Source organism: Pezoporus wallicus, unplaced genomic scaffold, assembly GCF_028554395.1.
Source record: "Pezoporus wallicus isolate ANWC-B61680 ecotype Strahan unplaced genomic scaffold, APGP_CSIRO_Pwel_v1 contig_8837, whole genome shotgun sequence".
NCBI lineage: Eukaryota > Metazoa > Chordata > Aves > Psittaciformes > Psittacidae > Pezoporus > Pezoporus wallicus.
This window is the reverse complement of record NW_026636730.1, coordinates 1380950-1406942: the sequence shown is the minus strand read 5'-3', so window position 1 is coordinate 1406942 and position 25993 is coordinate 1380950. Positions and strand designations below refer to the sequence as shown.

The 25993-nt window shown below is 48.5% G+C and overlaps 1 protein-coding gene across 3 annotated transcripts in view; it reads right to left on the bottom strand.

The window, feature by feature from the left end:
- The window catches only part of SFXN5 (sideroflexin 5), a 98627-nt gene that overhangs the window by 57936 nt on the left and 14698 nt on the right, over positions 1-25993 (bottom strand). The window contains exons 3-5 of one of the 3 annotated variants that reach the window (XM_057401273.1): positions 19695-19772; positions 2007-2033; positions 709-763 (exon numbers count right to left, since the gene is read on the bottom strand). In XM_057401273.1, coding sequence (XP_057257256.1) covers positions 709-763; positions 2007-2033; positions 19695-19772 — 160 coding nt within the window. The remainder of the gene's footprint in view (positions 1-708; positions 764-2006; positions 2034-19694; positions 19773-25993) is intronic. The other 2 variants (XM_057401274.1, XM_057401275.1) reach the window with 2 other exon arrangements.

Sequence of the window (25993 nt, the reverse complement as noted above, 5' to 3'; positions counted from 1 at the left end):
TTCTCACCTTCACTTCACCCTCAACATCACCCTTCCACAAAGAACTGGAGAGCAAAACCCATCAAGCCTGTTATATTCCTCCTATGCCCAGCATTCAGATGAAGATGCTCCCACAAAAAACATGAGAAAAGCCCTATTTATTTAAATAGATCCTTTGGGAAAAAGCCAAGGCTGAACTTCCTCCTCAAGAGAGGTGCTATTCAAGCCACAGCAGGGGTAGCTGTGGACCTGTGCATGGCAAAGGGACATCCCAAAGTGGGAAGGAGCAGGCAAGGATTTCATCATTAAGCAACCTGGAATAAGCCACAGGGGAGCTGATACTTCCTGGCTCCCACTGGCACATGGTAAAACAGGGCTCATCCCATTCTCTCCTGGAGAGTAAACCCAAAAACTGGTCATTGGGCATCAAGCTTTGCTCTTTACTACAGAATTAACATGCCCAATACAGTGTTGGATGCCTCAAAAATGCCAAATGCTTGAGTTCACATTAGAACCTCTGAAGGAAAGGAAAATATGAAGCCCTACATCTTCCATAGGTATTTAGGATCCCAATTCTCCTCAGATGCAAAGGGATTGGGGCATTTGAATTCCTTTCTGAGCTTAATCTAAACGTTTACCAGCTGCAACTCAAAAACAGGAGGAAAAACGAAGGGATTTTGTACATATTCCCAGTAATATCCATGTTGGCCCGTTTGGGACATACGCTACCTGACATTCGGAAAGGCATGAAGATGGTCTCATTTGTGTCGGGATGGATGATGGCCTGGAAAAGAGACAGCAGAGAGACAGGCTGAAGGCACAGCAGCAAAGGCAGTGCTCGGCCTCTACAAACAGCACCTTCCACCAGCGAGTACTCAGCACCCTCCTTGCTTTTAACCAAGGGAGTTACTGTTCAAGAGCCTCCACCCAACCTCCCACCACTGCTTGTCCCGCTCCTCAAGTGACTGAGTATAAGCTGATAATGTAGAGTACATCATTTAACCTGAAATACAGAAAATGGCTCTTTCTTGGTACCATAATGTCCCCCAGTGCTACACCTTAACCCCAGGGGGAGAAATGGAGATTTAGGATGGTAAAAGGGGAACCTGTTTCCTGCCCCTGCCTGTTTTCAGCATCCCCACTGAGGTGCAGCTCAATGTCCTGGCTAAAACACTGCTCTACAAAAGGAAAAGCCCTCGCTGAGGCAGAAGGATGGGGAGGGCAGGGCTGCCTGCTTGGTTGTAAATCACTTTATGATGCTCAGAAAGCAAACAGGCGCAGGAGACCCCCATAAGGACTGGTGTGGCTCTGCCGTGATGGATGGATTCACTCCGAGGAGCATCCCCATCTGCAGGTGCATCTGCATGAGTACGTTGTAGGAAGGCTGAAATGCTGCTTCAGGATCAGAGGTGGGATAAAAACCCTACAGGTGCTGTCCTCTCTGGGTGTCACCATAAGGGTCACCCAAATAAAACCCCCTCATGTGCCACAGGATTTGTATTTCCTGGTTAACTCAACCTTTACGTGTGACCACAGCCCCTGAAGCAGCGCTGGTGGCTGTGGACAGCCCAATATCCATGGAAATCCTAAATGTTTTACTAACAAACAGACAACCAAGGTCACTTGGACCATTTTCCACCTCATTTTACAGGAGGTTGCACTGGCACTAAGTGGCTGGGGAGGAAAAAAAGCATCCCCAAGTGATCTGGGATTGCAGAGGAGGGAGGTACGACACAGTTCCAAACCTTACCAAGGAACTGTCAAACTATTTTCAAAAGACTGGAGACAAGAAATCTCTTGACTAGACAGGAAGGAGAAAATGAAGACATCAAAATATATAAATACAAAGAGGGAAAAAAATCAGAGCCTTTGGTGGCAAGTGTTCACTGCATTTACATTCCTGTGGCAAGACAAAACAGCGACTGGCAAAGTCAATAGCGGAGAAGAGGACAGCGACGCTTAGCAAAGAGGAAAGAAAACAGCAAGGGTTGATAATAATTGTCAGATAGGAATAAAAAGGGTATTACCTGCTTGATTTTTTGAGCTCCCCACAGCTAGAAGGAAAGAAAAGAGAGTATTACATATAAAAACCAAGCAGTGAAACCCCAAATATTCATCTTTGAGCTGTTGTAGTGAGTGAATGACTGCGTTTAAACAGACCCGTTTTCAGCATCCTTCCTGGATGCGCTTAAAGATCCTTGAGACCCATTGAGCTCCTTCACATGCGTTTGGCCAGTCTGACCAGCCAGGCAGAGATCATGTTCCTTTTACATTGAGTGATAAAGAGTAGCAGACAGACTTCGTGCCCTGCTCTGAGCTTTACAAACTGAGCATCATCTCGGTAACAGCCGCACGGAGCTCTCAAGGTAAATTTAGCACAGCCTCTCCTTGGACGAGCTTCCTGCGGAAACCAAAGCTTGCTGGGGAACAAAGGTGGAGCGAGGAAGCCCTGCAGGGAAGGCGACGAGCGTCTCTTCACATCGAACCTGGATTCAGAGTAAAGCACCAGGAGTTTCCATGCTTCACAAGGGAAACGCACAGCAAAGCGCTCGGCGAGAGGAAAAATCTCAGCTAAAACTCTCATGAGCGCCTACTGTGATTTACTGAGTGCCACTCGGCAGCATCAAAACACCCCAGATCTGGCTCAGGCAGTGAAGATCTATGAGCACGGAGGAAACAACATCCCATGTGAGGTGCAGGTAGAACTCATGAGGAGGTGCACAACATCAGGAGGTGCTTTGGCATAGATGTAAACCCATAGTTTGCCCCTGCCTAATAAAGCCAGAGGGCTCTCCTCCATGAATTACACCCGAATGCAAATTATAAGCTCTAAAATACAAATAAAAGTCCTGATTTTGATATCTAAAACTCCAGAGACGGATGAAACCCCAGGAGTCCTGTGAAATACCACACTAAATCATGGCTTTTGCTATGAAAAACCTTTCCGTCAGCTCAAAGCTGGCTTCAACATCAGCACCGGCTTGTGTTCCACCTCTGTCTGACAGCCTCCAGCACCATCTATTTTTGCTCCTCACACAGGTACTTGGAGCTGTTAAAACCACCCTTTAACCTGCATCGAAGGGAAAATAAGTACAGAATCCACCCGAGCCAGGAGACTGGCTGTTTGCTGGCAAGGCACCATTGCCAATCTCTAAACCACCCTCGTGGCTCTTTAACATCTTTCCAATTTGTCAACATCCTCTCGCATCGAGGACGCCAGAAACCAGACAAATGATTCCAACAACAGTTGTAGCCCTGCCAAAGCAAGGGTAGGGTAACCTGGGAGTTCTGCTCTTGCTGCTGATAAAGGCAGCGATAGCTCTTTTTGCTTGGAGAGCTCAGGATTACCCACCAGAATCCCTACACCAGCGCCACGCGCATACTCTGCAACACAGGCATCCACCTTTAAGATGTTATCATTAGAATCCCAGAGTGGTTTGGGTTGGAAGGGACCTTAAAGCTCATCCAATTCCAACCCCTGCCACGGGCAGGGACCCCTTCCACTAGAGCAGCTTGCTCCAAGCCCCTGTGTCCAACCTGGCCTTGAACACTGCCAGGGATGGGGCAGCCACAGCTTCTCTGGGCACCCTGGGCCAGCGCCTCAGCACCCTCCCAGGGAAGAGCTTCTGCCTAAGAGCTCATCTCAGTCTCCCCTCGGGCAGGTTAAAGCCATTCCCCTTGGCCTGTCCCTACAGGCCCTTGCCCCAAGCACCCTTCCAGGTTTCCTGCAGCCCCTTTAAGCACTGGAGCTGCTCTAAGGTCTCCCCAGAACTGCTCCATCCCTTCCCCCCCAGCCTGTGTTTGTGCTGGGGATCGCCCCAACCTATGGGCAGGACCTTGCACTTGCCCCTGTTGAAGTCCATGAGGCTCACACGGTCCCACCTCTCCAGCCTGTCCAGGTACCTCTGGATCCCATCCCTCTCCTCCAGCACGTCAACTGCACCACACAGCTTGGTGTCATCAGCAAACTCGCTGAGGGTATTACCATTATGGTATAATTTAAGCCCTGTTCTGCCTTTCTCACCCAAGGTTTAGCACCTTCCCCAAATATAAACCCATTAAAATACTGCTGGAATACGGTAATTGCTCTACTATAAATGGCATTGATTCACCCCCTGATACAGCAACCCCAGTATTCCACTCACAAATCCAGCTCTCACCCCAGAATTGAAGCTCTGTGATGAACTCCACCACGTACAGTTACTGGAGTATCTAAATGTCACAGGCTTGATGCACATATCCACAGGGCTCTTCCCTAAGGAAAACTTCCTTTTGAAGGAAAACCATTATTCTCCATTCTACAGTTAAGAACCAGGGACTGGGGGACACAAAGGTGCAACGTCTGTGGTTGGCAAAGAAGTGTCTACCCTCCCCAGTCCTGAAATCCAAAGGGTCGGAGGCTCATGCGCAGATACCTACAAGGGGGTTTCTGCATCCAACTGCCCATCAGCTCAAGAACTTCCACGGGGTGACAATGGAAGTCAACGGGGTGACATGGAGCTGCAGGTGACTACCCAAAGCAACCATGTGGCTGCCCAGGTCTCGCCTATCTTGGATGGGAAAGGAAAACACAGGCTTTTCCTCTCCAGCTACAAGGACCCAGTACAGCAAATAGGAAGAGGGCTGGTTTCTGAGCCAGCGCTATGGCTTTTTTTGGTCAAATTCTCTCATTTCATTAATTGAGCCCAATATTTATGCATTTCCCTGCTGCAGTGCAAATATTGTTAGAACATGGGATTTCATTACTTCTCAGAAAGAGACTTTGCAAGATGCACCTGATGAGTCACCTAACGCTCCTGCCAGCTCATTTTCACTTCTTTATCCTCTAATTCCTTTTCTGTCTGCAGCATCCCTCAGGAGCTCCAGTGCTCTGGAGAGGCTTTGCCAGCTGGGGGGGCTCACTTCTGAAAGCAAAGCTCTGCTTTTGCTGGGGATTTCATTCACGCTCGCTCCGGCCACCTTGGAGCAGCAGCTGGATGCTGATCCCATTTACACACAAGTGAATCCAAAGCATCTTCAACTGGAGCACATGGAACGACTCCAGATTCGTGCCTGATTTATGGTAGATTTAGGTCTGTGATCTCTAAATATAGTGAGCCTGTACTGGGTGGGTCTCCTGTAATAGATCATCTTCCTCTGCATCAGCTTTGCTGGATAATACACATCCCTGGCAGTGTTCAAGGCCAGGTTGGACACAGGGGCTTGGAGCAAGCTGCTCTAGTGGAAGGGGTCCCTGCCCGTGGCAGGGGTTGGAGCTGCAGGAGCTTTAAGGTCCCTTCCAACCCAAACCAGGCTGGGATCCTATGATTACTGGCTCAGAGCTACAAAGGGCTTTTGCCACCATTCATATTTGTGTGCAAGAAACAGGCATTTACACCAATGAATCCCAGAGGACAAGAGTACAGGGGCATTTGAGCTCTGTTAACACATTCCACCATCCCCCCAGCAGCATTAGCAAGCAGTAATGGACAAGTTTCTCCAGCCTGCAGCCATTGCAACCTTTCACTGGGACAGAATGGGCCCTGCTTCATGGAGATGTCATCACTGAATGGTTTGGGTTGGAAAGGACCTTAAATCTCATCTAGCTCCAACCCCTGCCACGGGCAGGGACCCCTTCCACTAGAGCAGCTTGCTCCAAGCCCCTGTGTCCAACCTGGCCTTGAACACTGCCAGGGATGGGGCAGCCACAGCTTCTCTGGGCACCCTGTGCCAGCACCTCAGCACCCTCACAGTAAATACCATAAATCCTGGAATCCCAGTGCACTGGACCTCAAGGATCATCTGTTAAAACCTGTCCAGGCAAAGCAAGACCTAGACTAGATGGCCCAGCACCCTGTCCAGACCATTCTTAACAGTGTCCAGCATTGGGGAATCCACACCTTCCCTAGGAGATTATTCCAACAGCTGATTGTTGCCTTTGGTCATGGAGGAATCAGGTCCAGGACCATTTGCAAGTGCTCCCAGCACCATCCTTTCAGAAAGCTGCACTCCCCAATGAGATTTCCATCCATCCTTCCCAGGATTCTGGTTTTTCCTACAATTTTTCAAGGAAGGGATATTCACCACCTCCAGCAGAGAGCTTCTAAACCCTGGGCTCAGGAACTGAACTCATATACAGAACCATGCCACACTTAACAAGGGTATCAAACACCGCCACCATCTAAAGCAAACCAAAGCTGCAGTAAAGAGCTGGAGACTAGAGCAACTTTGGGGGAACAGATAGGATCTTTCCTTGACAAGACATTCATTAGCACTCCTTATTTAGCAGCAGAATTGCAGCTTAGAGATAGTTTTCCCAAAAAAGTATTTATTTAAGGAATCTACCCAGCCCCAATCCATTAGCTAACACCTGCCACTGCAAACACAGTACAAAGGGTACCAGTTAGCTTTAAAGCAATAACCTCCCTCTTGTTAAATACAGTAGGATTTTGGGTTTGTGGAATCAAAGGTGGGATTTTTTCCCCTTTACCCAAAGTTTCACCATGATTAGAAGTCCAAGTTAACAAATTGCTCACCCTTCTTTTATAGCAGGCTCCAACGCTGCTAAAACACGTGGCCAGCTCTCCCCTGTATGAGTGCCTTAGCTGTATCCAGGGCATTTAATACGTTGCTTAAGCTGGCCTCCACTGCTTATGGTCAGGAGAGCACCAACAGATTCACACAACCTACTTCCAGGTGTTGCCAGCAACCACCTCCCTGCAGTCAATGGGGACACAAAGGCAGATTTGATGCTGGGAATCTCAAGTAGATGCTCTGACGCATCCTTCCTTCAACTGCACATTCAAAAGGATCCGAGTCTCTTACACAATATAGTAGTAGACACTGAAATGATCTTAAATCCATGGGGGTGTGCTCTGGATATGCCATGTCAGGAGTCACTAAGTCATAGAATCAGACTGGTTTCGGTTGGAAGGGACCTTAAAGCTCATCCAGTTCCAACCCCTGCCACGGGCAGGGACACCTTCCACTGGAGCAGCTTGCTCCAAGCCTCATCCAGCCTGGCCTTAAACGCTGTCAGGGAATAACTCTATGGAGAAAATCCCTTCCTGATTAACCACACATTAAACATTAATGACAAGACACAGCTGTTCCAAAGAGCTAATGGAGAGTATATAAGCTCTATGCATAAGAGAAAACACACCAGTTTTAGCAAAGTCTAAGCGGTCTACCTGTGTCAGACTTTGCACCATCACAACAGTTTGCAGGTTTCCTCTTGTATAGACAATGCTGGAGAGGAAATACTCCAAAGAATGAGTACTTCATCCATCCAGTCAAGCATAGACAGAGGTGCACCTTAAAATCTCCACCTCCCCTTCCCACCCCATCAGGGAGGTTCTAAGCCTTTGAGACTCTACCTGTACCTGCAAAACCTTGCTTTTAATAAGGTAACAGCCTGGAGTTTGCACCCTGTCAGAAACTGCCAGTAGTTTCACACCCCAGGAGTCACAAGGTTTATTAAAGCAGAGCTCAGATTATCTATCCCACGCTGAATTCCAAATATTGGGTGTTGGGAGCAGAACGTGTGATGCAGCAAAGCTCATTCTCGAGAGCTGTTTTCATGTCTGCGGCCATTCAGAGGGAGAGCCTCCAACGGATGCACTTTCCAACAACCCCAATTGTTTAAATGATACAAAACCAGAGGAAAACAGGAAGGAAAAAGCAGCCCTTACTCCAAAGGTGTAACTTACTGTGCTTGGAGAGTTCACTGAGGAGCACTTCAGAGCAGCAGCAGGGATCTGGCATCACAGAATCATAGAATAGTTAGGGTTGGAAAGGACCTTAACATCATCCAGTTCCAACCCCCATCACATCAAGTGATAGTGACGATTCTGAGTGAGTTTTAACTTCAGTCTAGCTCCCTTAGCCACATCTTTATCTCTGTTGGTGACACCCCTGTTGATGTTCCACAACACCCTGTTGGTTTTCATTGCTGCAGCTGCACACTGTTCACTCCATTGAGCTTGGTCCCCCAGGACTCTTTCCACAGACCTGCTCCCAGCCCGGCAGATCCTATAGAATCATAGAATAGTTGGGGTTGGAAAGGACCTTAAGATCATTCAGTTCCAACCCCCTGCTATGGGCAGGGACACCTTACGCTAAATCATATCACCCAAGGCATCATCCAACCTGGTCTTGAACACCACCAGGGATGGAGCATTCACAACCTCCCTGGGCAACCCATTCCAGTGCCTCACCACCCTCACAGGAAAGAATTTCCTCCTTAGATCCAATCTAAACTTCCCCTGTTTCAGTTTGAACCCGTTACCCCTTGTCCTGTCACTACAGTCCCTAATGAAGAGTCCCTCCCCACCATCCCTATAGGCCCCCTTCAGATACTGGAAGCTGCTCTGAGGTCTCCATGCAGCCTTCTCTTCTCCAGGCTGAACAGCCCCAACTTCCTCAGCCTGTCTTCATACAGGAGGTGCTCCAGCCCCTGAGCATCCTCGTGGCCTCCTCTGGACTTGTTCCAACAGTTCCATGTCCTTTTTATGTTGAGGACCCCAGAACTGCACACAATGCTCCAGGTGAGGTCTCACAAGAGCAGAGCAGAGGGGCAGGATCACCTCCTTCGACCTGCTGGTCACGCTCCTTTGGATGCAGCCCAGGATACAGTTGGCTTTCTGGGCTGCGAGCGCACACTGAAGCCGGCTCATGTTCATTTTCTCATAAACCAACACCCCCAAGTCCTTCTCTGCTGCACTCCAGGATTGTGTTTTCCCAGGTTCAAGACCTGACACTTGTCCTTGGCTCAAATTGGATTTGGGTTAAGATGTAAAAACATCCCAAAGCATCAAGCACCCAGAGCTCGCACTGCTTTCGGCACGGATTGCGAATATACAGTTTCTTTGGATTCCAACAGGAATTTGATGAAGGTTGAAGATTTTATGTTAGAACATTTAGGAATCCCAGACTTAAGCATCACAACTCTTCCAAACAGCTCTGCAAATCCAGCTGAAAACATCTGGCCCTTCCTCAGGGCCACCAGCTTGAAGCAGAAGCACTGAGCAGCAGCTCCACCACATCCCATCAGCAGGGTTAGCTCATATCCATCTCCATTATGAGGTTAAACACACTGGAAAACTCACATGATCCCTTTTCCCAGCAGTACCATGGGACATTTCCCACTGAAACTGCTCCTTGCAGCACTTTGGGCAAGAAAGAAGAGTTTGCATCAAAAGCAGCTAGAGAAGAACAGGCATCCATGGCCTCGCCACTGAAACAGGAGGTCCATCCCAGACAAGAAGTGCTTCTCATTGATATTACATCACTGTTATTTCACTACACTTCTCAGATCCTTTAATGTTGTTAAGTTTACACTGTTACGGATGAAGATCCACCCCAGAACCTCTCAGCAGCTCACACGAAAACAAAGAAGTATTCTTAGTATTTCACTAACAGTAACCACCATTGCCAAAGCCAAGGTGCAGCCCAACAGAGCTACAATGTGTTCTTCTCTCTCCACCAGGAGTGTGATTACTCCTGCTTTGTTTGGCTTTCTCCCACTTCTCTCCAGCTCCAGGCCCCAGATCTGCTTCCCAAAAGGTGATACTTAACATAGAGACAAATGCACACCCCAAGCTCCAGCCAAAGCATTTGGTTAGGGCTGAATGCTTTTAGCAAGGTTTAGAGATCTACAGTGGTGGAATCCCAAATCCTTCCACTCCACATTTAATGTCGCCTGATGTGCTTAATCCCACCTGCTAATGTATATGGAATCTGACTGTGGTGGATGGGGCTTGGAGCAACCTGCTCTAATGAAAGTGGCCCTGCCTGTGGCAGGGGGTTGGAACTGGATGAGCTTTAAGGTCCCTTCTAACCCAAGCCATTCTATGGTTCATTCTATGGAGTCTGGCTCTACTAATAAACATGGACAACAAGGTCACACAAACCATTGTCTGCCCTTGCTCCTCAGTCAGAAACTCCAACAATGAACCTTTTACAACCCTACTCCTAATAATCTTTATGTTAAAAAGGTTGCAACTCTAAGGTGATAAAGCTCAAATGCTCCAACGCATGGGATAAACCACAAAGGGTCTCCACGCATTTTCTGCCCTGCACCTAGCACTGAAATAAGGCAGCACAAGAGGCACCAGAAGCCACATCTTTCCCTGCATGCCAATGGAAAACGCATTCCTGGTCCTAAGCGTTGTTGAGTCAGAGCACCACGAGCTGCTGCCCATCTGCAGGACCATAAAACCTTCAAACAAATCCACATGTTGAAGAGCATCAGCTGAGATACCCACACAGCAGCACAGTGAGACAAGTGCCTCGGCGTTGGGAACTGCATTGTAAAGCACAAGCCATTCCAGTGCAATGCACAGATTTGCACAGCTACGAACCCAAGTGTAGGTGGAACCAGCAGCAAGTCCCGACTGATAAAAAAAGATTGCACTTAAATAACACTTTGCAGCTTTGCAGCACTCAATAAACATTAACTAATTAATCCTCACAGCACTCTACTGGGAAGACTTAAGCAGAATAAGAAGCACTCGCTGAAAAGCATCACTTGCATCAAAGGTGAAGAACTTAGATGCCATTGCATCGTTTAAAAGCACCTTAGGAAACCAGGCTCGCTGCTCCAACCAGGTTGCTCAGGACCAGCTTTGTTCCAGCTTATTTTAGCCATCCAGAGCTTGTAAATCTTATCTGATTTGTAATCTAGACGGGACTTAGATAAACTCTTAATCCTCAAATGATGGGATGAAGCAAAGCCAGTTTGTAACTGAGTAAGAGCATCAACAGTACCATCTAACGTGGTTCCTTTAAGGTGTGTTAACCTCCTATCTTAGCTCCCTGGGTGCCTTTTGTCCTCTGACAGTCTGGAAATGACACCTAAAGCATTCAACTCATCTTAGACCATCTCAGCAGCAGAAAGAAGGTCCAAGCTCAGCCCTTGGAGCAGCTACTTTCTTGCCAAGGAAAGGAAGCAGCAGGACAACCGATATACCTTCGTTTTATCGCATCTTGCAAGAGACCAGAGGGGGGGGAAAATTACAGTTTACTGCAAATGGACCTCTTCGCTCTTCATCAACACTGTTAAGAAAAGCTATTATTCTCCAAAAGGGATGCTGTTTAGACTCTGATAGAGTCATTGTTCTCTGCTGTGTCTGGGACAGCATGAGCGGCTCTTCCCGCTGCTAACATGATTGAAGGAAGAACACAGTAATAAATATATGCCCATTAAGCTGGTGAGCCTCTTTTCACTTCACTGATACTAATGGGGAAGAAATGAAACAGTTTCAAAACAGCAAGTTGCCAAAACTGCATTTGGAAAGGCTGAAGAGTGAGAAGTCACAAGTGACACACCGCGGTTCATGCTCCGCCAACGCTCGCAGGAAGGGGCTGGCTGGAGAATAGCAAATGTCTGTCTCCAAGGGACAATTTCAAGAAGCTGCATTTTCCCCTCTCACTATGGATCATTCCGTTTGGCTTTACTTGGAATTTAGGGGGTTTTTCCCCTTCTCAAACCACCCCCTTATGATGAAAGGGGGAAGCTTTCAGGGTGGAGTTTCTAAGGGCACAGAGCCAGGTAAAAGAGCTGACTTGCTCCTACTTGTTTCCTAATAAATACATATTCATCTATACGCATCATATATGCATCTTCACATGCATCTATAAGTAGACATATAGCTAAATGAACAGCCAGGTTTCCAAGGGTACATCTAGGGACCTGTGTGGGGCTAGATGACCTCCTCAAGTCCCCTCCTGCCTGAATGATCCTACAGTAGACAAAGGTGGATGGATCAAAGATCTAAATACCTGGTGTCCTTAAAATCCACAGATTAAGATGTTTAGCATTAGTTTTACAAATCCTGGATTAATTTCCTACCTCCATCACTGACTTACCTCCTGTTCAGCAGCTCAAGCTGGGGTACGTTCATGGCCCCAGCATCCCCATCCTCAGCACACGCTCCATCCCCCACGTTGTACAGACAACATAGAGCAGATAGCTTGGAATCCAGGGAGCTGTTTGAGTCAAAACTGGAGCATTTTGGGAGCGGGGGGAAGGGAGGCTCAGTTTTTATTAAGAGCAGCTCTCTGAACCAGCTGTGCCAGTGCAAGCCAGCAAGGAGGTGGGAACACATGGCCGGGAGGAGAGGAGACAGAGACATGGCAGTGCTGCCTCAGATCAGCTCACGCTGCCATGGCATCACACTTCCCCTTGCAATATTCTGGGCACAGAACAAATTTGTTCCAGTTCATATATAAAGTTCAGGGAATGATGAATTTAATAGGTACCATCTCCCTTGTGGGTGCACAGTGAAGGGCAGAGTCACCTCTGTAGGTGCTTACGTACAAGGGTTGCATTTAGTTATTTAACCGAGGTTTTAAACCTCTTCTTGGCCCCATGCTCATGAAAAACCTTGCACAGAAAAAGCATCACTCACTCTCCAGAGTCCTTGTTCAGACACTTCTGCTATTCTGTGGCTCTTTACCTCTCTCTGCTGGCAGGACCATACGGAGAAGCTGGGGTGCCAGCCGGAGATGAGGACCGAGGGACAGAAGGGAGGGAGAAGAGGATAATAAACCTTCATCACTGTATTCCTTAGACTGTATTCCACTTCTGCTTCAGACACTAGGGTTTTAGAACAGACTGATATGAACCTAGATATGGGGCAAATCAAGGAGCAGATCCTAACTTGCTCATCAGCCTGATATTGCTCCAAATATTGAACCAAATATCAGCCCAGGCAACTGCTGTTCAATGTTTGGAGCGGTATTAGGCAGTGATATTAAGCTGATAGCTCAGCAGCTATTTGTACCCCAATCTCCAAGGCTAAAATGATTCAGGGCATGTTTTGCTGGGCATGCCAGCAGTGTAGTTCAAGTATGGCAGTACTGCAGGGAATTCTAGCAAAGGAAATAAAAGTAGAAGGTATTTAGGAGGGAAGAGCAGCCTGAAGTTCATAATGGAACAATGCCAGCACTGCTACCTTGCTGCAGTCCTTCCAAGGCAGATCCTTAGCGCATGAACACTGTTGTCCACATGTTCCCCAGCCTTTAAAAGGGCTTTTCTGCCGCACTGAGCACAAAAATCACCCAGTAGAAAGCAGCTGTGTCATAAAGCAGGATTGCTTTCAATCTCCCTGTAGCTGATAGCCGCCGAGTGCTGCTTCTCATAACTTTTACCACTGCTGACATGCCAGCATCAATCTGTTCCTCCAATCTGTGCTGGTCTGTTGGACAGGTTGGGAAAGGGACTCACACACACAGAGGACACAGATGCAAGCCTCCAAATTAGCGAAAGGAGCCTGAGGATAAAGGACAAAAGCCACATCATTATGCCCCGCAGTTGGTGCAGCCTTTTAGTTTGAGGCTAAACCTCAGCACTGCCACTCCTGAGCTAAGGGAAACGTCTGCTTTTAACAAGCTGGTTCTTCCTCCTTTATCAGGCTGATATTTTACAGCCCTTGTTTTTATAGGAGAAACTATTCCCTCAAATGAAACCTTTTTACTCCAGCAGAGATTCCCTCCAGGAGGCAGTTGGGGGAATTGCCTGCCCTGTTTAGAATTGGATATGTTACAGTCTATACCTTCTGCTGCAAATTGGCTCCCAGTGCACTTGTGTGTGTCATTTTCACCTACCCACTCGCAGCTCGCACCAGCCACCGGAGCTTCGTGTAAAGGGATGGATTCTGCCAACCCTGGGAGCCACCGGTGGAAACCACCAGGTTGGAGCAGAGGTGGCCATGTTGGCACATCCCTCCCTTGCCATGGAGTGACCTGTAAGGAACGTGAGCTGAAAAGGTTGCTTAAATGTAACCAGAGACCACTTAAATGGGGAGCACAAAGTGCAAAGAATCCCAGAGTGGTTTGGGTTGGAAGGGACCTTAAAGCTCATCCACTGCCAACCCCCTGCCCCTAGCAGAAAAGCTTCTGCCTAAGAGCTCATCTCAGTCTCCCCTCTGGCAGGTTAAAGCCATTCCCCTTGGCCTGGCCCTACAGGCCCTTGGCCAAAGCCCCTCTCCAGCTTTAGGTAGGTACCCTTTAGGTGTTGTGGAGATGAAGGTATCCTTATAGGAAGGCAATAATACAATAGGAGCTGCAGAGGTGGAAAACACAAGACATAAATCATTAAAATCCCAGAACACCAGGTTGGAAGGGACCTCAAGGATCATCTTGTTCAGCCTTTCCAGGCACAGCATGACCTACACTGGATGGCCCAGCACCCTCTGCAGCCCAGTCCTAAGAGTGTCCAGCGTTGGGGGAGTCACCACTTCCCTGGGGAGATTATTCCAGTGGTTGCTCTCATTGGGAAACCTTTTCCTCTTGTGTCCAGTGGGAATCTCCCCAGCAGCAACTTGTGCTCATCACCCCTCATCTTTTCCATGGGACTCCTTGCATAAAGGGAGTCTCCATGTTCTTTGTAGCCACCCTTTAAACACCAAAACATAAATGACAACTGAACGAGTTTCTCCCATCAATCTGAATCCTACACACCTCCTTTTCTTCCCTCCCCTTCCAAGGATCCTGTTATTTTCTGGGACCAGGGATACACCCCATCAGATGACACAGTGCAGATGCTCTCACCCTCTGCAGAGGGAGCCAAATGAAGGACATCAATGGATGCGGTCACCAAACAGAACCAAAGAGCAGAAGTTTACTGAACTCACCCGTTCTCTTGAAGCCTTCCCAGCAACGTTTTGTACTTCTAAACCATTAAAAGAAACCACGGTTTCTTCCATCCAACATTTCTATGGAATTCAATCCCCTAGCACAGAGGCACAACCACCCAAAAGAAGTGATGAATGCTCCATCCCTGGCAGTGTTCAAGGCCAGGTTGGACTGGGCTTGGAGCAACCTTGCTCTACTGGAAGGGCAGGAGAGGTTGGAACTGGATGCGCTTTAAGGTCCCTTCCAACCCAAACCATTCTGTGATTCTATGAGTCTAAAACACTCCTTGAGGAGACCAAACCTCCCCAGGGCCTTCAAGGAGTTTGTTCTGCAATCATATTCTCTAATCCTGCCAAATTATCTAACCCAAGCGACCAGGAGAACAGAAATACACCCCAACTGGTGGCATTACCAAGAATATCTTCTTATTTAGAGGAAAAGAATATGAAATCCTAAGAGCCTGTCAGAGAGGAGCCCTAATTACACTGTGGGGTATTGCTGCTCCACAGAATGTTTTTGGTTGGTGGGGTTTTAATGAGGGGAATGTGAAACGCTCAACTTCAGAGCTAATAAAAACCAAGCCTGGCTCTTATATATTCAAAGGAAGAGGTGGGTAAATAAGCTAAGGGGAAGAAGTGGAGACTGGAGCATGTTTGCTTGCTCTAATATGATAAATACTCATCAAGCAGCTATTTGGCCTCTGGTTTCCTGACTACACAATACATCTGTGATAAAGCCCATGGTTTTAAAGCATCTTTCTAATGTAGGAACAAACCTTATTGTTGCCCTCAACCAAAAGCTATCAGCAGTCTAGCTGCTATTGACAGGTAAGAGATCAATTCTTCCTTTTTGCTAATGATGCCCAAGAAATAGGTTTTTAACACCTTGAGTTAATGGACATTTTCCTGAGCAGTGAAATCACTCCAGTTCAAGAGCCACTGGATGAGTGTGAGAGCCCTGGAAGAGAGGTAGGTGTTGGCAGCACTGGTGTCCATGAATCATCTCATAGAGAGTGAAATAGAGCAAAGCAGTGTCTATTCTGGAAACTGGCTTAGAGATGGTCATAGGCAACTGGAGCAAAGCACAATTATGGGCTCTTCAGAGTGGTTTTTCTCGAGATGATGATGGCTCTTCTGTTTTTACTCCTTTAGATAGTCCATAATTGTCCCATCTCAGCTCATTCTGTAAAACCTGCTTGGAAAATGCAGTAGAGAAAGACTTGCTCAACAAGAACCCTGTCAAAGAGAGAAGTGTGGAGGAGATACTTGACGTTACATAGCTTTAGGCTTTTACATTTTCCATTTTTCATGTGGCAAAGCCATTTCAGCAAGCGATAGGGATAGTGCTGAGCTGCTGTTATGCTTCCAGCTCCTGCCTGCCATCCTTCAGGAGAACCATGAATTTCTGAATGAGGGAGGGGGGGGGGGGAAAGGGAGTTTGAACACTGTCAAATGTGCTGTGGCACAAAAGTGGATCAGTCAGGAGATTAGTGAAACAACTCTGTCAAAACAACTTGTCTCAAAGCTGATATCTGGGGGGAGTGTTGGGTTCTTAGGAAGCTAATGCATTAAAACTCTAACCCAAACTGTTAGTTTTAAAGGCTTCCAAGGTGCTTGTGGTTTCGAGTCGGATTCTGAAACCTAAAAGACCATTCAGGCAACTCTTCTACGCACGTGCCATACCCAGTCCGTGCCTGAGGAACCTGTTACATGGGTAGCAACTGCGTCTCTAAGTGGCTCTGGCAACCAAACCTGAATCTGCTTTGAAACAAAGACAATGAAGTTGAGTGCTTCTATCTTGAACATTATAGAATCAGACTGGTTTGGGTTGGAAGGGAGCTTAAAGCTCCTCCAGCTCCAACCCCTGCCACGGGCAGGGACACCCTCCACTAGAGCAGCTTGCTCCAAGCCCCTGTGTCCAACCTGCCCTTGAGCACTGCCAGGGATGGGGCAGCCACAGCTTCTCTGGGCACCCTGGGCCAGCGCCTCAGCACCCTCCCAGGGAAGAGCTTCTGCCTAAGAGCTCATCTCAGTCTCCCCTCGGGCAGGTTAAAGCCATTCCCCTTGGCCTGGCCCTACAGGCCCTTGGCCAAAGCCCCTCTACAGAATTGTATTCTACCCAGAAGAAACATGGATTCCACTCTGTGACTACAAAATCAGTTCTTTGGGTCATTTTAGCTTCCTGTTGTGACCCATTTGATTTCAGAGCAAGCCAGATCTGCAGATCCCAACTCTCAAAGCCATTAAGTAATCCCATCAAGTTCTACCCAGCCTTTCTGATGGGCAAGAGCAGCGAATTATCCTCTCTCAGATACAATCGTGTCACCACATCAGCTGAGCCAAGGCACTGCTCCAGCAGACACTTGCCCACAGTGGCCATGCGGTGATTAACTCTGTTCACAGTCAAAGAGGGGTAAAAGAAAGGAAAAGATCAGTCAAAAATCAAACTACCTCTCATCCTCAGGTCTCCTGCCAGCATGTGGCATCTCCATCAGTGCGTCAGAGGTGTGTGTGACACTCAGTTATCAGCTCCATCAAACATCAGACGCCTCAGCCTTTTATTCCAACATCAACCCATGCACGTGAGCCACAAAGTGGGCACCTCTCCAGAGCTGCAGTGAATCCCTTCCTTGAGTTAGCACTAGAACAACTGCAAATTGTCAATGCCTTGTAGCACAGTCCATCCTGGAGAGAGTGGTGCAGGGAAGGGCCATTAAAATGGTAAAAGTTAGCTTGAGGACAGTAAAAACTGTGTTCTCCAAGTGTCCTTGGTTCAGCAGTAGAAATCTGGGGTGGCATCTATGCAAGTGAGATGCCTCCCCTCCCCAAAGCCATCAGCTGGCACACTGGATGTTCTTAAAATGATTAAGGAGACACTTAGAGCTGTATGTATCTGGCACACTCCTATTTAATTCAGCAGTGGCAAGCTTGCCAGGTACCCAGATCTCCCCACATTCTCTGCCTTCCCCTCTGCTCCTGCAACAACGGATGCTCAGAGCGCAGGATCCAGCCCTACGCTTCCCATGCAGAGACAGCAACCACAGCCCTGTTGCCATCAGATTTACTGTTAGGTCTTCCTCTCGGGGAAGGAAAGGAGAGGATCTGGCTGATCAACACCAGAAGTACCCAACGCCTGATGTCACCACAGACTTAGCATTAGATGAAACCCCATTGTCATGCAACTCATCCGGACTTTATAGTTCTTGGGTAGAAATGGTCATTGGCAAAGCTGAAAGTTCAGGCCTGTAGGGACAGGCCAAGGGGAATGGCTTGAACCTGCCCGAGGGGAGACTGAGATGAGCTCTTAGGCAGAAGCTCTTCCCTGGGAGGGTGCTGAGGCGCTGGCACAGGGTGCCCAGAGAAGCTGTGGCTGCCCCATCCCTGGCAGTGTTCAAGGCCAGGTTGGACACAGGGGCTTGGAGCAAGCTGCTCTAGTGGAAGGGGTCCCTGCCCATGGCAGGGGTTGGAGCTGGAGGAGCTTGAAGGTCCCTTCCAACACAAACCAGTCTGACTCTATTATTTCTTCTCCCCTCCTCTGCTCCAAACCTTCCCTGCACACTCAGAACCCTCCAGCTTGCATAACAAAGTTCACCTCCTGCACACGTGGTCATGACTAAGGGAAACCAGGCACAAAACACTTGGGTTTGCTCTCTCAGTGCAGCTCTGACTGAACTCTGGCTATATCCTGGGGGTGTCACTATGCAAACCCAAAATATAGGTCAGAAGTCTGTGTGGTTTGCCACAGCAAATGACTTGTGTTACATCTGCCTGGAGGCAGATGAGATCTGAGTCACTGCTGCTGCAGCATTCTCTGCTCTTCTCTCAACCCCAGCTCCTTTTTGCTTACCATCAGATTAGGGTTGAAAGCATCCACTGATATCAAAAGACCGGGAGAGCAATGCCTCGTACTGCACACCACGCAGGGAGGGGATATTTCATGTTGATGCTTTGTTGAAGCCATGCCTCTTGCCCAACCCAGCACCTACCACACAAGCAGCCACTTTCTGAACTGAATGCCACTTTCAGTTCATTCACCTGCTCTACTTGTCTTTCCTAAGAAGGAATTATCACACCTGAACAGTGGAACAAAATAGAAGAGGTTCTTTGACCAAGAGGGCATGGGGGAAGAGCTCTCTACCATCTCCATCACTGCTTATGCAGGGGGTACACTGGTCCTTTGGCACGGCTGCTTCTTTCATCTCCTGAGGCAAGCCTGACAATCGAGTCAGGCTGCTCTTTATATAACATTAAACAAGACAGGACTGAAGTCTCTTGGATGTCCACACACCACAAAAGAGCCCCATCAAGTCAGGTGGGCAGATAAGGAGTAGAGTTTGAGGTAAGGCCCACAGGAAGGTCAAGATCCTTGTTTCAAAAAGCAGCCTCTGCAACAGTCATTTCTGCCTCCACAAGTTTTCTGTGTTCATAGATAGATAGATACCAGACAAAAGTCCATGGAACAGGACTGACAGGGCCTTGGAGATGTCACCAGCCCACCCCTCTGTCCCAAAGCAGAATCAAGTGCTACCAAAAGTGACACTTTACCCATCAGTGGGGTATCCACAACATCCTTCAGCTTCCCAAGGGCAGGAACACCACGCAGCAAAAAGTACCACTGCAAGTGGTACAGTCCACAACCCGAGGGCTTCCAGAGGGTTATACACAGCCCAAACAACATTTATTTCCATCAAGAAATGGCAACGAGAACCAATGGGAACACAGTAGGAGATGGGGCTGATGCCTCACAGCTGCTGGTACCAGAACCTGCAGGACAGCAAGGTTCCCTTCAGCTGAAAGGAGCAAACCCGTGGGTCTGTAGGGAAACCCTTTGCTATCTCTGCTGCTCAGCAACATTTAGAACACAGGAACTTCAGAACAACCCAAATTCACTATAACAAATGGGCAGCTGAGCTGCAGGGGACCAGAAGCAACATTGAACAAGTCAACAATCGACCAAGCATAGAAGAGAAGGGATTTTACCAGTAGAAGCATCCAAAAAGCCCTGCAGTGATGCAGGCACAGCCCGAAATGTCACCTCATCCTCCCCTGCTTTACAGCACAGAGAGAAGCAGGGGTTTAACAAAGGCTTTTTCCTCTTACCTCCTTGTTGGTGACTCCGGGGGGCAAAGTCCCATGTTTGTAATCCTCCAACAACTGCACAGCTTCCTTCAGGCGACTCTGCAAAGGAAAGAGCAGCACATCTGCAATGCCTGGCCTGCACTGAATGGTTTTACTGGGGCAATGGATTTAAGTCATAGAATTAGGTGTTCCTTAGTGGAAACCTTATGATGGGCCCTTTTAACCATATAATATAGAAGAAGGATGTGTGGATTTGCTGGCTGGCACAGTCCTGCTGTTCTGTATCTAACTGCAGGAGAGCTATAGAGGGAGAAATAAAAGAGAAAAGAGAAAAACCTCCCCCTTGCATTGCATCTATGGAACTCATCATAAAACCTGAGGGTTTGCAGTGTGGTACCAGAGCTCTGATAAACCCTGGAGATGAAAGTTCTCACTTCAAGGTAGAAAACAATGAAGATGAGCAATAGATAATTCTTCCCTGGGAGGGTGCTGAGGCGCTGGCACAGGGTGCCCAGAGAAGCTGTGGCTGCCCCATCCCTGGCAGTGTTCAAGGCCAGGTTGGACCCAGGGGCTTGGAGCAAGCTGCTCTAGTGGAAGGGGTCCCTGCCCGTGGCACGGGTTGGGACTGGATGAGCTTTAAGGTCCCTTCCAATCCAAACCAGTCTGGGATGCTATGAAGAGCAGCTCCACTGGTGCTACCATACATCAGCTCGCAAGGCAGTGTAACAGCACCCTTTGTAACTGCACACTGAAGTTAATTTATCTGAAGCCCCATGGTATTTTCACACACTTCAGATGGATCTCAGAGTCCCACTGACCTGTGTTACTGTTTAAAGTGCCTGTTCCTCACTCATTCAGACAGGGGTTCACAACCGGTGACATCCTCTCTAAGAACACCAACGTCAGTTGTTGCTGCAGTTAGAGTTAGAATGGGGCTAGCACCACCAAGTCGCACACATACACAAGTAAACCAAGATTTTCCTCACATTGTGATAAAATAGAAGAATGAACGCATTCCATGTGTTCAAGGGATCACAGGGGCATTGAGCCGTGCTACCAGCCTGTCAAAATCATCAATGCACTCCCAAAACAGTTACCCATATATATAGAAACATAAAGAAGTGTTCTGGGGTTGAAGAGTAGCTTATGAACGCAGAATGCTTTCAAGAACTAGATATAATTTCCAGCAATACATACATTGTGTGTAGATAGACACTATATTATATATAACATATACTATAGAGTGTATATTATAGAATCCCAGCCTGGTTTGTGTTGGAAGGGACCTTAAATCCCATCCAGCTCCAACCCCTGCCATGGGCAGGGACCCCTTCCACTAGAGCAGCTTGCTCCAAGCCCCTGTGTCCAACCTGGCCTCGAACACTGCCAGGGATGGGGCAGCCACAGCTTCTCTGGGCACCCTGTGCCAGCGCCTCAGCACCCTCCCAGGGAAGAGCTTCTGCCTAAGAGCTCAGCTCAGTCTCCCCTCGGGCAGGTTAAAGCCACATAAATACACACATGTGAGGTCGTGGAGACTTCATAGCAACCTTCCAGTATCTGAAGGGGAAGGGGGCCTATAGGGATGCTGGGGAGGGACTCTTCCTTAGGGACTGCAGTGACAGGACATGGGGTAACAGTTTCAAACAAACAGGGGAAGTTTAGATTGGATCTAAGGAGGAAATTCTTTCCTGTGAGGGTGGTGAGGCACTGGAATGGGTTGCCCAGGGAGGTTGTGAATGCTCCATCCCTGGTGGTGTTCAAGGCCAGGTTGGACAGAGCCTTGGGTGCCATGGTTTAGTGTGAGGTGTCCCTGTCCATGGCAGGCGGGTTGGAACTGGATAATCTTAAGGTCCTTTCCAACCCTAACTGTTCTATGATTCTATTGATTCTATGATACATTCTACATGAGATAAATGTATTTCTTGAAATCAATTAAAAATTACTAAAACAAACCACAGGGCAGAAGTAGAGAGGTACAAATTAGAGAGAGATTAACCTAACATAAAGAGGAAGAAGTCAGGATGCAAACAGCAGCTTCAGGGGGGTTAAATCCACTTATCCAAGCCTGCAGGAAGCACCAGATCACGGCTCCCAAATATCTGAAGCCAAACAAATCACTCAGCTAACCATGTTCAAAAGCCTCCCGCGGGTTATCTGTCATCCAGATGAGTAACATCGGCTTTGGTTTGATTCGCTGCACTAGCTCTGCTGTTGTGGCAGCTTTGCTGGTGTTAATCCTGGAGGACATCCCATAAACACAGAGTATTTTGTCTCAAATCACCCCCAGCGTGATGGTGGCTCATCTAAACCCTGTGCTTGCAGTGTGACCGTGTTGAGGCACTGCCAGCTCTGCTCTCACATCCCTCCTGTATACAAGGCAAAGCATCCCGAGCTCATTAGGAGCTCGCATCCATGGGATCGGTGGCAGGGGAACTACTTTCCCCCCTGCCTTTCATGCCAACATCAAAGAGTACTTTGTTGTTTCCTTGGAAGCGCCAGCACTTACGCCAACCTGAAAGCAGCAATTAATGAATGACTATTGTCCTGACAACATTCAACACATCAGACATATGGAAGAGTGGCAATTCCTGCACGGAGCGAGCGGGTTGGGAGCGGAGCCACTGCCTTGACGCTGGCTCAGCTCACACCAGCAGCACCACGCTATTTCCAGCCCTGGTATTTTATAGGTTTTATTCTTGCAGCAATTAGCACCTCCTGAGCACAAGTGGAGTCTGCACAAAGCCACCACACAGGGCTCAGCAGCAGATAGGAATGACCCCTGCAAACTACTGCAGTCTTGGCACAGCCTGGGCTCAGAGATGGGGCTTGCTCGGGTTGGGTGCTGATGCTGAGGTCAGTGGTACCAACCAAAGCTCACAATCCTACGTCACTCGTAACAAGTGATATAGCTCTGGTTTCTGCCCTGTTTCTGGGTGTATTGGCCTGAAACTTGCTCCCTCTTTGACTCAGTCTGACCCGTGTACACTGACCCCAATGTAAAAACATGGAGCTGCTGGAACGAGTGCAGAGGAGACCACAGAGATGCTGCGAGGGCTGGAGCAGTTCTGCTCTGGAGCCAGGCTGAGAGAGCTGGGCTGGGGCAGCCTGGAGAAGAGAAGGCTCCTGAAGGGGAGACCTGAGAGCAGCTCCAGTGCCTGAAGGGGCTGCAGGAAAGCTGGAGAGGGGCTTGGGACAAGGGATGTAGGGACAGGCCAAGGGGAATGGCTTGAACCTGCCAGAGGGGAGACTGAGATGAGCTCTTAGGCAGAAGCTCTTCCCTGGGAGGGTGCTGAGGCGCTGGCACAGGGTGCCCAGAGAAGCTGTGGCTGCCCCATCCCTGGCAGTGCTCAAGGCCAGGTTGGACACAGGGGCTTGGAGCAAGCTGCTCTAGTGGAAGGGGTCCCTGCCCGGGGCAGGGGTTGGAGCTGCATGAGCTTGAAGGTCCTTTCCATCCCAAACCATTCTGTGAATCTACATGGCAAGAAAAATCAGTGTCTTAACTCTAAGCCCCCTTCACTTATGCACACAAATGCTAAATTTGTCTTAAAATTTAAACTTATCTTAATAAAACATCATATGCAAGTGATAGAGGGAATACATGAATCGTTTCCTGGAAGGAGCCTACACTGTTTAGGAGCACAAGTATTCTTGTTCTGAGTACTTCAATGGATAAGGCCAGTCACTGGCCATACTTTTCCTCGTCTATCAAACACCCCAGACAGAGAAATGAGTCCTTACTTTAGCCAAGTCTTCCTGACACTGGACAAAAAGCAAGAGTTATGAATGAGGATGGTGCTGCAGCACTGGTGACACACTGTTTCCTCCAGAAGGGCTGAGGATCTCATACAGAAGCAATGCTGACCTTAAGAAATGGGCACATGGGATGAAATCCAATGGCACGGACACATGGCCATGCTCTTCTGGGCAAGACCCTCAGGGCTCTGTAGCTGCAATGACCAGCTACATGAACGACCAGTTGATCACTGGAAAGCTGTAAGCACTGCAGATCTGAGAAACAAAGGGGATTTTTAGGCTGGTTCGGGCATTCCCAACCTGTGAGGAATCACAGAATCACCCAGGCTGGAAAAGCCCTTTAAGCTCACCCAGTCCAACCATTCCCAGCACTGCCAAGGCCACCACTGACCCATGGCACTGAGGCCTCTGCTCCATGCTGTGTGAACACTTGCAGGGACGGTGCCTGCAGCCCTGCCCTGGGCAGCCTGTTCCAATGCCTGAGCACCCTCTGGGGCAGGAATTGTTCCTCAGCTCCATCTAAACCTGCCCTGGGGCAGCTTGAGGCCAGTTCCTCTTGTCCCATCCCTTGTTCCTTGGGAGCAGAGCCCAGCCCCTCCTGGCTCCATCCTCCTCTCAGGCACTTGTAGGGAGCCATCAGGTCCCCCCTGAGCCTTCTCTTCTCCACACTGAACCCCCCAGGTCCCTCAGCCCTTCCCCATCACACTTGGGCTCCAGGCCCTGCACCAGCTCCAGTGCCCTTCTCTGGCCCCGCTCCAGCACCTCAAGGTCTCTCTTGGAGTGAGGGGCCCAGAGCTGAGCACAGGATTCGAGGTGCAGCCAAAAAAGCAATCACACAAGATCACAACAGGACGTGAGCCTCTTGAAGCTCCTCTTGGCAGCTCCTTGCCCTCGTGGCTGCTTAAAAACATCCTATTAGGATTACCCAGCACGATACATGTATATACACCTATAATTGTATGATACTGTGGATATCATACATAGTGTGGCTATCATATACACATATCATACCAGGTATAATATTGTGGTGAAAAACTGGACGGCCGAACAACAGATCCAGGGAAGACAATCCCTTCTTGCCTCCCAAGCTAGCAAAGAAGCCAGGAATGCCAGCCCAACGTTCTGGAGAGCCATTTGTGCTCATTACTGGCCTCGTGGTTTTGTGACTGAGATTACCTCCACTGTGTGCCTTGCAAATGATCTGCACAGAACAGCATGTAGCTCTGAATGAAAAACTGGAAGGAAGAGATGAATGGGTCTGTGTTCTATTTTTTCCCCCTTCTCTTGAGGAAATCTTAGGAGTTACTATAACAACCCTGGCCAGATCCCATCTTGTTGAGTATGGTAACAAACAGAAAACAAAAAAGGCTGATTTTGCTTTTCAAAATCCCAGTCTTCATGAATTTCCTCTTTCAGCTCCGTGGGGAGAGAAGGGAAGTTTCCCAAAGAAAGGAGTCCTAAACCAGCGCTGCCGATGGGTCCCGAGGTGGACAAAAGAGTGGCACAGAAAGCAAAGTGTTAATGCAAGGATCGCATTAAGAAGATGCTTTTCACATGGCTTGGAAGCAGGCAGGTAGCTTTAGTGGATAACCCCCAGCCTCAACATTCCTTAGGGAAAAGTGCCTTGTTTTCCTTCTGGAAAAGCCCAAAAGAACAGGGAATTACAGCTCCCAACACCAACCAGAGCTCCCCTCCTTTGCTTTCAGCACGACGCGGCATTATTGCGCTAGTGCTCATGTCTAAGATTCCACTTCATTTCCATTTTAACAGGGGAAAAGATGTCTCTCTGCAAGGTTGTGCTACTGTTTCAATATTTATTGCTGCTTGATTTCTCTCCTGCTGCCTGTAGGAAGAAGTGTCACCAGAGTTTTTACAGCATCACCTAAAAAAAAGATGCAGCCACAGCTTTCCCTCGTAGATATCATTTCCTTCATACCCCTCTTCTCATCAAAACTAGAGCACTTCTCGTGGTGGGTGATGGGGTCTCAGCTCTCATAATAGGGTGCTAGACAGACCATCTGCACCCGGAGGATGTTCTTACAAACCTAAGCCCAGAAGCAGTGCCAGGGATCTACTATGCTCAGGGATTCAGAAGCACAAACTTCCACCCTTGGTGCTCCACCACAGCAGCTCAAGCCGTGTCCACTTGGGAAATGCTACCCACCAACAACAGGTCTTAGGAAAGGGGTTCAATCCTTGCCTTGGGCTGAACACGGCTGGAAAATACAGAATCATGGAATGGTTTGGGTTGGAAGGGACCTTAAAGCTCATCCACTTCCAACCCCCTGCTATGGGCAGGGATGCTCACACTAAACCATGGCACCCAAGGCTCTGTCAAACCTGGCCTTGAACACTGACAGGGATGGAGCATTCACAACTTCCTTGGGCAACCTGTTCCAGCACCTCAGCACCCTCGCAGGGGAGAACTTCTACCTTATATCAAACCTAAATCTCCCCTGTTTCAGTTTGAACACATCACCCCTTGTTCTATCACTATAGTCCCTGATGAAAAGTCCCTCTCTGGTACCATTGTAGGCCCAAAACCACCCAGCTTTTGAACCACAGCT